The sequence below is a fragment of the Chelonia mydas genome, chromosome 3, assembly GCF_015237465.2.
Source record: "Chelonia mydas isolate rCheMyd1 chromosome 3, rCheMyd1.pri.v2, whole genome shotgun sequence".
Taxonomy (NCBI): Eukaryota; Metazoa; Chordata; order Testudines; family Cheloniidae; genus Chelonia; species Chelonia mydas.
Window position 1 is genome coordinate 9,267,098 of NC_057851.1, and position 13,243 is coordinate 9,280,340.

At 46.8% G+C, this 13,243-nt stretch overlaps 1 protein-coding gene across 12 annotated transcripts in view; it reads left to right on the forward strand.

The window, feature by feature from the left end:
• BLK (BLK proto-oncogene, Src family tyrosine kinase) overlaps positions 1-12,201 on the forward strand; it is a 150,753-nt gene extending 138,552 nt beyond the window's left edge. For all 12 annotated transcript variants that reach the window (XM_043542111.1, XM_043542104.1, XM_043542107.1 and 9 more), the window contains 4 exons: positions 444-520; positions 6,359-6,509; positions 9,881-10,012; positions 11,407-12,201. In XM_043542111.1, coding sequence (XP_043398046.1) covers positions 444-520; positions 6,359-6,509; positions 9,881-10,012; positions 11,407-11,615 — 569 coding nt within the window. In that variant the 3' untranslated portion in view covers positions 11,616-12,201. The remainder of the gene's footprint in view (positions 1-443; positions 521-6,358; positions 6,510-9,880; positions 10,013-11,406) is intronic.
• Positions 12,202-13,243: the final 1,042 nt, after the last annotated feature.

Here is a 13,243-nt window from a genome sequence, read left to right on the forward strand (position 1 = left end):
AAATCCCATGCCTGCAACAGGTAATGTAGGGGACAATGCCCCAGGTGCTGACTTTCATTTTTCTGGGTGGGTGCTCCAGCCCTGCTCCGCCCTGAGGCTCCGCCCCCTCCCTAGGGCCCCACCTCTTCCCTCCCCTGAGCACACCCCACCCTCGCTCCACCCCCAGTGCTTCCTGCCTGCCACCAAACAGCTGATCAATGGGTGGCGTAAAGAATCCTATGGGCTTTGCAAAGAGCTCTGTACAAACTATGAAGCGAAGTGGGTGTTTTCACTCTGAGTCTGGTGCACTTGATAGAGGCAGTGAAGTTCCTGAGATCTTCCCAGAAGTAAAAAAAGCTGTAGACAGGTTGGATAACACTGGCTAGAGAAGGACGTGGACCTAATGTGCAACTTTCACTCAAATCATATCATCCAGAGAGCACTGTGTGTCTCCTCTCTTACAGGGTGCTTGTTGGATTTCTTGAAGACAGAGGATGGAAGCCAACTAAATCTCCCGAAACTCATTGACATGTCAGCCCAGGTCTGTAGTCAGAGACACCAGAATGAGTGTTTGAAAGACGGTGCAATGTTATCCAAGATGACATGTTTGCAGATGCAAAGGGGATACATATTATTGGAGAGGGTTCAGAGAAGAGCCATGAACATGATTAAAAGATTGGAAAATATTCCTTATAGTGGTGGACTCAAAGAGTTCAATCTATTTAGCTTATTCAAGAGAAGGTTCAGGGGTGACTTGATTACCATCTGTACATATTTATACTGGGAACTGAAATTTGATAATAAAGAGCTCTTCAATCTATCAGATAAAGGTATAACAGTAACCAATGGCTGGAAGTTGAGGTTAGATAAATTCAGACTAGAAATAATGTGCATTTTTTAACATTTTTGAGGGTAATTGCCCACTGGAGCAACTTACCAAGGGCTGGGGTGTAGATTCTCCATGACTGGTAATTTTTAAATCAAGACTGAATATTTTCTAAAAGCCTAGTAACAGTTATTGGACTTGAAGCAGGAATTAATTCAGGAAAGTTCTGTGGTCCGTGCTACGCAGGATGTCAGACTGGATGATCAAAATGTTCCCTTCTGGCCTTAGAATCTATGACTCTGTGAACTTCCAGATGTAATAGTCAGGGGTTCCTCCCTTCACCTGCAGTACCAATGGGAATGTCAGCCCATCATCAGCATCATCTGACACCTCACATGGGGGTCCTTTTCCTAGCACTCTGTGTAATACAGAAGGCAGAGTCTTTCCTGGCTTCGTGAGCAGAAAAGTCTTTTCTCTTTTCTCCAGACGGCCTTAGTAAGAGACGGTCCTGCTCTGGAGTGACAGTGATCTACCATGTGTAGGGACACAGGCAAGAAGAGAATCTGGTTTTCAGAGGTGCTGAGCACCTCCAGTTCTGGTTGACTTGATTGGGAGTAATGGATGCTCAGCCCCTCTGAAGATAAGGCAACATAAAGTAGGGGGATTAATATGCACTGAGATGCCTAATGTTAGGCAGCGCTTATTGTTGTAATATGACCACTGTGTCCTCCATCTGAGGATCTGGAGATGTTTTTTTGCAAACATTAACCAGTGTAGCTTCACAACTTCTTTGGAGGTACATAAGCACGTTAATAGGTTTCAGAGTAGCAGCCATGTTAGTCTGTATTCGCAAAAAGAAAAGGAGTACTTGTGGCACCTTAGAGACTAACAAATTTATTTGAGCATAAGCTTTCGTGAGCTACAGCTCACTTCATCAGATTATACAGGTGGAGAAACTCAGCTGCAGGGTCTTGCCCACGTTTACCCATAAAGCTGGGGATTTTCAGAAGCCCGCAACGCTGCTCCTGGTGGAATCAGTATGAGCTTTGTCATTGATTTCCACAGGAGAAGAGCTAGACTGGCATTGAGTATTTTAGAAAGCCGGACTGAGGAGCTATCCAAGGTCAGAGCTGAGATTAGAACCCAGTACTCTTGGCGCCCAATGCAATTCCTTAGCCACATGGCCACCATTCCTTTCTTTGGTGGTGATGAGCTAACTTGACAGTCATTTTCAGTTATGCTGTATTTAACAAGTCTCTTTTCCAAGGTACTGCAGAATCCAGCTACAATTCATATTTGTTTTTAAATGAATAAAATACCTGGAAATGTGTATTTCTGAGGAGGTGCTATCTGACATGGCAGAAGCATCTGCTTTTCATTTACCCAGAAGCAAAAATACTGAAATATCGTTAAGAAGCAGCCCTATTAGCTATTTTTATACCTTCCGTGAATGGTGTAACAGTTCTTTTCCTCTTCACTAGTGATAAAATCTGGTCTGCTGCCCTACCTTTGATATCCATAATAGCTTAAGGGGAGCAGCTGCAGACTCAGTCACTAGAAGTTGTTTCTGTTTTTTATAACTTGAAGGAAATAATCAGTGGTTAGTTTTAAATTCCTGAAGAGAAACACAACCGACCAAATTTATCCCTCAGGTAACTCCACTCACTTCAGTTGGGGGTTACACCAGGGAATTTGGCCCAATGAGTTTGTAGGGAAGAGAGAGAAAAATTCCATATCAGGAGCAGAGCTGAGCAAATAAATGATTTTTTTTTCAATTTGGCCACCGAATCAAAATATCGGGAGGCGGGGAAGGGGGAATTGTTGCTGGTAAACCCAAACCCAAACATTTTTGGTTTTTCTTACTGAAACAAACAAATGAAAAAAAAAATTATTTTTGGTTGAACAAAATGTTTTGTTTGACCAGAAATTTGGGATGGGGGTTCATTCTATTTTGTTTCTTTTCTGGATGTTTTTTACCCTTTGGTTTGTTTGTTTTCTTTGTTTTTTACAACTAAAGCTAGCTAAATTTCGAAAGGAAGTGTTGTTTCAAAACAAAAAGTTGAAATGGTTCATTCAGAAAAGGTCGAAACATTCCAACTTTTTCAGAAAAGAAAAAATCAGCCAAAGCTATCCATCAAATTTGACCCGAATTCACAAATAGTTTTGGTCGACCCGAAACTGAATTTTTCTACTAATAAACTAATAAACTATTAATCCAAAAAAATTCAGCCAGCTCTAATCTGGAGAGACTAAAGTGCAGCCCCTGGCATAGGTGCCAACTTTTGTGGGCTCCAGTGGGTGCTCAACCCCCACCCCCACCCCCAACCCCAACCCCACCCCAACCCCATCCCTGCCCCACCCCCATTCCAACCCCTTCCCCAAAGTCTCCACCCCAACTCTGCCCCCTCCCTGCCCCTGTTGGACCCCTTCTCCAAATCCCTGCCCCGGCCCTGCCTCTTCCCGGAGCGCACCACGTTCCCCCTCCTCCCAGCGCTTGCTGCCGCGAAACAGCTGTTTCACTGTGCCAAGCCCTGGGAGGGAGGCGGGAGATGTGGGGACATGGCGTGCTCAGGAGAGGAGGTGGAGCAAAGGCGAGCTGGGGCTAGGGGGCGGGGAGCTTCCGGTGGGTGCAGAGCACCCATCAATTTTTCCCCATGGGTGCTCCAGCCCCGGAGCACCCACGGAGTCGGTGCCTATGGCCCCAGGTCAAATGTGGGCTAGAGAATTCCACAGTGAAGCCATCAGCCACTGTTATCTTCACTGTGGTGGTGTGGACTGCAGTGACTCCAGGTCCCAGCATGCATTGTTTCATCCATGCTTGATCTCAGCAGAACACTTGTAAAGCACTTTGAGAGTCTGGGATGTCAAGACCTCCAGGCTGGACGACCTACGGCTAGATCCCTCCCTAAGCAAGTTCCTTCCCTTTCAAGACTCTCGCCAAACCTTGACTTGGAATTCGAAGAAGGAATCTTTTGTCCCTCCCCTTGCAAGCAGCAAGAGGCCCCGTCATCTAAAACTGCCCTCTAGTGAAAGGATTCTTAGTTTAACAACAGACCGTTGGGGCTCTCAGTAGCCCAGCCCAAAGGAATATGAGAGTGGCTTGTTCTAGCCAGTCCCCTCCAAAGAAACAAACAAATTGCCTGCAAATCAGCATATTTAGGCTGATCATCCTCCTACTCCTGGCCCAGCCACTTAGCATGGGAGTCAGGGGCCCTTTCCTGCAGTTGGAGCATCTGTCCAGCTGCCCTCAGAACCCCAGTGCTCTGGGCTCCAAGTGCTCCCAGTATTCTGGGCCCTTTGCAGAGGTGGCATTCAACCTACCTCTTAACTCTTTCCTTGCTGCATTAACTCTTTCCTTGCTGCCCAAAGGCATGGCACTAATACATGCCATTACACAAGCGTGTGTCTCTAAAGCACTTAGGGATGCTGCTGAAGGAATGCTTAGGGACGCTTCTGTGAAAATCCCACCTGAATGGGCAACTCCGTCTGTTTCTAGTCACAGGCCCTGTTCTCTGTTAAGCAGAGGAATCTCAAACTACTGAATCTTTGGTGTAATCTCCAAATAGAGGGAAGTAAGAGGCTTGCGCTGTTAGCCTCATAAATCCTCATTGAAGTTCCTACAGTCTGGTCCCTCCTATGGCCCATGTATAAAGCAGAGAATGTCCCCTGCCAGGCACAAGGGCTGACAAAACGCATTCCAATGGCTGGACTTGCTGTGTGTGTACCCAGCATAGCAGAGGCTGGTAGATTTTAAGCCCAGAAGGGACCATTATGATCATCTAGTCTGGCCTCTTGCATAGCACAGGCCAGAGGATTTCAGCACAGGCCACAGAATGCTGGGATCATGCAGCCTGAAGACAGTGAATCTATCACGTGCACCTAAAGGAGGCTTCAGCAAGCCAAGCCAGTGCAGGAGCTGCACGGGGATTTTTTGCATCCCTTCACGCTGCACACGCCTCTGCCATTGCAGGCCTGGTGCAGATCCTGAGCTGCCCGAACCCCAAGTGCTGGGCTTCAGTTAATCACTAGCTGTTTCTGGATGGGGGCTGATGTAAAGCCAGTCATGCTTTTTCACAACATATTTACTCGTGGTGTTTTGAATACATCATGTCCCAAGGTAACTTGACCCTTCAGATGCAATTTGCAGCCAATAGCATCAGCTGTAGTTAAAATTAGAAAGTGTTGGGTGTACCGAATTCATCCTGTGGTCAGTCTCACACACACACACTCGGATGCACACACATGCTGAAAGGAAACCATCGGTCTAGTGCTATCTCATTAACATCAGGACAGGAAGTGACATCAATTCTTCCATTTTCCACTGAGGCAAGCAGCACTCGAGCTTGAAGGGTGTTGATAGAGGGTGAAATACATATTTGGAAAGTACATGTTAGTATCCTGTTTAAAACCACATGTAAGCAAGAAGCTGATGAGAATCTTCGTGGGTGGAAAATTGTAATGCCCTAGCCTCAGGGCGTGTGAAAACCCAAACTGGTGCTCGGCCTTCTTTCCAGGGGTTATACTCATCCATCTATGGTCCTGATTAGTGTCTGGGCTAAATCTGAACCTGTCACTTTTCAAATCCCCCTTCAAAGCTCCCTGCTTCCGCAAAAGCCCCAAACCCTAAAACTTGCTAAATCTCTCTTATTTACAGGAGAGCTTATCGTGTGTTAGATGCTTCCCAAACACTGGTCCCTTGTTCTAAGGCATCTACAGAGACCAGGTGTCAGAAGCAAGGGAACAAAAACAATAATAAGCAAATTATATACAAGTTAGCTCAGTTCAGGGAGTGTTTCTACGAGGGACTTGAGCAGGGTCTGGGGCTTGGCTCAGAATGCTAACACATTCCCCTCATATTAATGCTCTAGGATACAGCTTCCATTGGTCTCTCAGTGAGTTATGGGTTTTATGCTTATCTATACTGCTTGGCTGCTCATGCAGGACCTTCATTGCCTCCTGAGTCATCCACAGTGTCAGGCACAAGCAAACAAAATACAAGTCCACACAGTACAGAAGAGGTGAATGGATAAGATTATTAATGATCATTTACTGTTGATCATCTTAAATTTAAAATACTGTGGCTGTGACTGAAAAACGGGAAGCATTTTTTTTATTTAATCTGCAATATTTTCAACTAAACTCCAAGATGTAGGGGATCAAAGATGGTCTTGTGTCTGAGCCTTGGAATCGGAAGAGCTGGACTCAGTCTCTGCTTCTCCCACAGATGTCCTGTGGCCGAGTCTCTTCATCTCTCTGTGCCTCATTTCCCCATCTGTAAAATGGCAAGAACAACTCTTCCTTTCTGCCACACTTTGTCTTGTCTAAACTCTTTGAGGCAGGGATTGTCTCTTACTATGTGTACATACAGCACTGAGCGCAGTCCGACCCTAATCTCAGTTGGAGCCGGTAGGTGCTACCATCATACATGGAATAATAGCACAATCTTGTGTCAGGGGGGACGGACAAGGTCTTTTCCATCTTTAATGTCTAGTGACCAGGAGACTTATTTGAATATTCTTGTGGTAAATGCTGTGTCCATCTCTGCTCTCCTAGGTTGCAGAAGGAATGGCATACATCGAGAGAATGAACTCTATCCACAGAGACCTGAGAGCAGCCAACATCCTCGTCTCAGAGACGCTCTGCTGTAAAGTTGCTGATTTTGGCCTGGCCAGGATAATAGAAAATGAGTACCTGGCTCAAGAAGGTAGGTTCCACTCATGGTGCTATAGGGAAGAACCTAGCTGAAGAAGTCCAGTTACATTTGCAGCTTGCATTTCTCCTTCACACAATTCCACATCCAAACAGAGGGAATTTAACGTAGGAGACTGTAACAGGGTTCAAAAAAGAACTAGATAAATTCATGGAGGATAGGTCCATCAATGGCTATTAGCCAGGATAGGCAGGGATGGTGTCCCTAGCCTCTGTTTGCCAGAAGCTGGGAATGGGTGACAGGGAATGGATCACTTGAGGATTACCTATTCTGTTCATTCCTCTGGGACACCTGGCATTGGCCACTGTCGGCAGACAGGATACTGGGCTAGATGGACCTTTGGTCTGACCCAGTATGGCTGTTTTTATGTTCTTATGGAGTAGAATACCATAGATAAAGGGGCATCCTATGGATTCATGCTAAAATCTCTGGCTCTGCTACTGGATAAACTCAACCTCCCTGATGCTAGGGGAAATACTGACCCCTGAACTGAGGTCTTTGTAGGGAAATGAACACTTGGCCTATATCTGCATACCGTAGTGATGCATATACAATGAAACAGTAAGAAATGGGCTTGAACTGCAAAATTTGGTGTGGATCCAGATTTCAAACACGGCCTCCATTCTGACTCAGGGTTTTGGTGTGGCCAGGTGTAAAAGCCAAGGACAGTTGACAAAATTTGGATTTTTAACTCCCATCCCCACACATTTGGAGACATAGCTGAGTAACGCTGTGGTTCTGTTAGTGGCTCTTGTGAGTGAGGGAGGGTCTCCATAAAAAGCTTTATGCAAAGAGCAACTTCTAGCTGGTTCAGCTCATATGAAGCTGCATTTTGAATCAACTGATAGAGCCAGTGCCCTGAACAAAGCTCCCAGTTTGGGTCTCTGCTAGGGTAATATGTGGGACTAATAGAATGTGGGCACCAAAGGGGCATTGAGCTTGGCGGTTCAATTCACTCATCTGTCTATCCACACCCGACTGGCACACAGCAAAATACAGTTTACTCGGCTATAGTATTCTTCAGCTACCGAGATGTTGGTTACAAGAGAGATTCATTCAACTTGCTATGAGGCTTTATAAAGTATACAGGAAACAAAAGAGACATTTTTTAAGTTTCATTCGGTCTCCCATAGAGCTGGCTGGAGCATGATGATTCCATTTGGTGAAGGATTTTGAGATTTCAAAATACACCTGTCTTTTGATTCGCAATGAAACACGAACATTTCAAAATCCCCCCGCCACAAAATGTTTCACTTCAACTGAAATATTTTGTGTTGGGTTTGATTTTTGATACTGTGCCCATTGTGTTTGGGTTTGCAGGATTTCAGGGAGGGATTTAAATAAAAATGTTATTTTCATCAAAATCATTAAAATATTTAGTTTATATTAGGGTTGTTTTGTCCTTAATAAAACCTGAATTGTGGGCTTATGCTGATCTGATGCTAGGAGAGACACAGAACCCTGAACTCAGGTTTTTCCAGGTAAATAAAGGTGGGACAGATTTGCAGGTATATTTTTAAAATTTACATACACCTCTACCCCGATATAACACTATCCTCGGGAGCCAAAAAATCTTACCACGTTATAGGTGAAACCGCGTTATATCGAACTTGCTTTGAGCCACCGGAGCGTGCAGCCCCGCCCCCCTGGAGCGCTGCTTTACCGCGTTATATCCGAATTTGTGTTATATCGGGTCGTGTTATATCTGGGTAGAGGTGTATATTTACATTTCTCCACACCCTCTGTAGCGCATTGGCTAAATACTGTGTCCCTCTCTAGTGGCTGATCTGCATAAAAGATAAAATCCTACTACCGCTGGCCTCTAAGGGAGTTACTACTTTACCTTAAGTGGCAGAGGCTTGTGTTTTTGTGCTAAAGGTCTTGGATTCTAGCATGGGCGGTGAGTGAAGCTTCTCCTTGGGGAGGCTAGTCCCCTGCCCTGCCTCTTCTGGCTGAGGCCACACACCCACTCACTGCCCTCAGCCCCCCCACCCCATGGCCCTGGCCAGGGCAGGGGGGCCTGAGATCTCAGGCCCAGCCGGGATCGAGCTCTCAGCCTCGGTTGGGACTGCAGCAGAGTTCTCTGCCCTGACTGGAGCTCCAGGCCTGGAGCACCGCCCCCATTCTGTCGCTTCCCTCGTGGCCCCGCCCCCATTCTGCCCACAGCCTCCTTCCAACCCCACTCTGCCTCTTCCCCCTGAGGCCGTGCCCCCTGCTTGCTCCCCCCTCGGCTGTGGCCCTGAGACCGGAAAAGCTTTGTGCCCCCACCGCAGCCCAAGCAAGAGCTCCTCCAACCTCAGGGCTGTGGCGGGGGGAGATTTTTCAGGGGGTCCAAATCCACCACTGTCCTCCGCCACGCCCCCGGTGGCAAGAGGTTTGGGGAGGCTAAGCCTCCATTATGTGCTGCCTATGGATTGTTGCCCCACTGATTACTCATGGTTGGGAGATCATTACAAAGATATTAATCGCTGTCTGAATGCACCGTGCCCTCCACTAATGGTTAGGCCATATAGAAGGTAAAAACCTACAAATGCTGTCAGTTTATAACATTATTCCTTTAGCACAAGTGGTTGCAGCCTGTGCTTTGGTCCTGAAAATCCTGGGTTCTATCTCTGAAATATTATTGTAGGAAGTGATACTTATGGCAAGTATTTTGAAAGCCAATATCTATTAAATCCATGGATAATACAAAAAAATGGTCTTCTAAGCCTTTGATCCTTTTAACTTTTCACTTTATTAGTAAAAAGAAAAGGAGTACTTGTGGCACCTTAGAGACTAACCAATTTATCTGAGCATAAATTGTAGCTCACAAAAGCTTATGCTCAAATAAATTGGTTAGTCTCTAAGGTGCCACAAGTACTCCTTTTCTTTTTGAGAATACAGACTAACACGGCTGTTACTCTGAAACTTGTCACTTTATTAGTGTAATTACAAGACGTTCTTTTCTTCTGTTGGCCATTGCTCATTCTCTGTAACGTTCATATCATGTATGTGTGGTTTGCATGCTACATGTGATTTATGATGCATTTGATGACCTTTTCATCTTAACTTGCACCTGCTTTTTAAGGTTATAGATCATTCATTGTTTTGTAAAGTAGAACCAGAGAGAGCAAAATAAAACTACACAGGCAAGGATGCCTTATAATGAAGGGAAAAGACAGGAACTGGTCCATCCTATGATACATCATCTTGATTCTGTTGTACTTTAAACAAAGACTGTATAAGCCCCAGGGAGCAATTGGCAGTACCCAACATCCAGATAAGACCTTCAGGAGACCAACACTCTTGAGCAGCCTGTGCAAAGCATGAATCCAGGAAGACGCTCCACATTAATGTCCTTTTTACAATTTATTTCTTCCTGACAGGTGCCAAATTCCCTATTAAATGGACAGCGCCAGAGGCAATTAACTTTGGGATTTTCACAATCAAATCTGACGTCTGGTCATTTGGGATTCTTCTAACAGAAATTATAACCTACGGCAGGACCCCTTATCCAGGTATGGTCCCTTGGGAATACAAACTTCCCTCCTGTTTACTCTGGAGTGCATCATGATTCCCGCTGAAACTGCTGCTCCAAAAGCTATGAGGACTATTGCTCAGGGGATCAGCCATGGGATATGGAGCCTTTTACCTTTGTAGTAGGTTACTTGCTTGACTCCTGCCGAGGCCCCGAGTCAGCAAAGCGCTTAAGCAGGTGCTTAAATTTAAGTGGATGGAACTGCTCAGTACTTGAGTGCTTTGCTGAATCAGGACCACAAAGTCATCGCAATGCGTAGGCTGTTTGGTGGCCTAGGTGGAACATGTTTGGTGGTTGCAATCCAGTTCCCACTGGGCAGCAATCTATGGCACAAAACCAGCCAGCTTAGCCTAGGTGTGTCCCTGCTGGCAAACTCTGTAGGGAAGCTAAGGGCTGGGACTGGTCCAGGAACCCAGATGGCTCTCTGGCTCCAAGGGATGGTGATGGAAGGTAAGTGCTGGGAATGGAGGGGGAAAGCTGCCGAGCTACCGCCCATGCTGGGTTTGTTGTGCAGCTGGAGAGGATGGCATTCTGTCAGGCTCTCTGTCTGGCATTGCTCCAAGAGCAGGAAGCTGGGTGGGGTTCTCTGTGACCATTCCTTGCTCTTTCATGCATCCATGCAGAGTTCCTCTGGGTAGCTTCCTCTGCCTCCTTGGAGCAGTGGGCTCTGTCCAGGGTTCTCTGCTCAGCATCCCCCTCTGGGGCCCTTATTTTGACCCTTTAACCACCCTCCCCTTCCTGGTTTGATTATTTTGTAGATCCTAGGGTTCTTTTGACTCCATCCCTCTGTTAAGGGGAGGTTCTTATTGGAGGTTTTATAGACAGACCTCCCTTTGGGGCCTCGGCCTGGCACACAGGGCTTCAACAGGCTAGGGTAAGTCCCGGAGGAGGACGCTGGACAGAGATGCTGGACTCAAGCGAGATTTAATCCAGCTAGCTCAGATACTGGCGCAGTGAAGTTGCAGCAGCCTGGGCTGTACACACCCACCTGGAACCTTGGGTAATTACTCAGGTGGCCAGCCCACCATTAAGCCCACACTGCCATGGCATCACTGCTCCAGGACCCGAGCTAGCGAGACTGAAGCTAGCTTGGGTGTGTATTGATGAGCGACAGTCACTCCCCTTGATTGCAGTGTAGATGTACCCTGCCTGTGAGTTTATTGAGGCAGCTCCTGTGCCTAATGCAATGATCTAGGAGCTACTGTCATGTCAATAATAACAAGTAGCCGGTGAGCTCTAGCCTGGGGCGTGAGGCCTGGCCTCAGCAGCTGCCATGACGCTCTGCAGCTTTAAAGCGGTGCTTTCCTCTCTTGGCACTTAGACCCCCATCTGTGGTGAACTCACACTCAGGTTTGGGGGTGTGTTTTGTTCTAGGCATGACCAACCCCGAGGTCATTCGGAACCTGGAGCGGGGCTATCGCATGCCATGCCCGGACGGTTGCCCCACAGAACTCTACAGCATCATAGTGAGGTGCTGGAGGAGCAAGCCAGAGGACAGGCCCACCTTTGAGTACCTGCAGTCCATCCTTGAGGATTTTTACACGGCGACGGAAAAGCAGTATGAGCCAGAGCCTCTGCTGTAGCCCAGAGCCTCGCCAACGCCCGTGGGACAGCGTTGGAAGAGACAGGCGACGGCATGGAGTGCTAGCTGGGGGAGATCCTCCACTGAGCCTTCTTCAGCCACTTTGCTTGGGTACCCCTTGGACATCTAATACAGGACTCCCCCCCCCTTGTTTGGTGTATGCAGATCAGCTCCGGATTGTGCTAGGAAATGATGCATTTTGGAGGCTTCTGAGGGGCTGGGGGTGGGACTTTGCAAGCCTATGGGGAGGCAAAGAGAAGCTTAATCAGAAGTTGGCAGAACTCATTCACCCTGTGCAAGGGAGTCCCAGCCCAGGGAGCCTGTATCCGCATCGCAGTGATTGGAGTCATAGTAGGGGCCAGTGGACTCCCTTGTAGGATAAGAGGCTGACTGGGCCCTGGAGACTGATGTACTCCCTGCCCCTGGAGCTGGGTTCTTCCTGTCAGGGGGTTGGCAGGGCCTCAAGGAGGAAGCTGGCCCTGTCTCTGTCAGTGCTGCACTGGTTTGGCGGGGGCCTTTAATGTCCAGGGCTGCCAGTCCATGCAGTGCCTATTGCCAGACAACAAATAAAGAACTTTGTTATCTGAGCACTCTTCTGCCTTCATTATTAAACTCTCATTTGGCATCATGATAATCATGTGACAATAGAATGTAAGAATGGCCATACTGGCTCAGACCAATGGTCCAGCTAACCCAGGATCCTGTCATCAACAGTGGCCAGTGCCAGGTGCTGCCGAGGGAATGAACAGAACAGGGTAATTATCGAGTGATCCATCCCCTGTCATCCACTCCCAGCTTCTGGCAGTCAGAGGTTCACGGACACCCAGAGAATGGGGTTGCATCCCTGATCATCTTGGCTAATAGCCATTGATGGACCTCTCCTCCAGGAACTTATCTAATTTTTTTTTAAACCCACTTACACTTTTGGCCTTCACAGCATTCCCTAGCAATGAGTTTTACAGGTTGACTGTGTGTTGTGTGAAGAAGTACTGCCTTCTGTTTGTTTTTAACCTGCTGCCTATTAATTTCATTGGGTGAGCCCTGGTTCTTGTGTTATGTGAGGGATAAAAAACACTTCCTTATTCACTTTCTCCACACCCGTCATGATTTTATAGACCTCTATCGTATCCCCCCTTAGTTGTTTCTTTCCTAAAATGAACGGTCCCATTCTTTTTAATCTCTCCTCATCTGGAAGCTGTTCCATACCCCTCATCATTTTTGTTTTCCTTCTCTGTACTTTTTCCAATTCTACTGTACCTTTTTTTGAGAAGGGGAAATTGGAACTGCACACAGTATTCAAGGCGTGGGCGTACTATGGATTTATATAGAGGCATTATATTTTCTGTCCTATTTTCTATACCTTTCCTAATGGTTCCTAACAGTCTGTTCGCTTTTTTGACTGCTGCTGCACACTGAGTGGATGTTCAATATCTTCATTAATGATCTGGAGGATGGTGTGGATTGCACCCTCAGCAAGTTTGCAGATGACACTAAACTGGGAGGAGAGGTAGTTACGCTGGAGGGTAGGGATAGGAAACAGAGGGACCTAGACAAATTAGAGGATTGAGCCAAAAGAAATCTGATGAGGGTCAACAAGGACAAGTGCAGAGTCCTGCACTTAGGATGGAA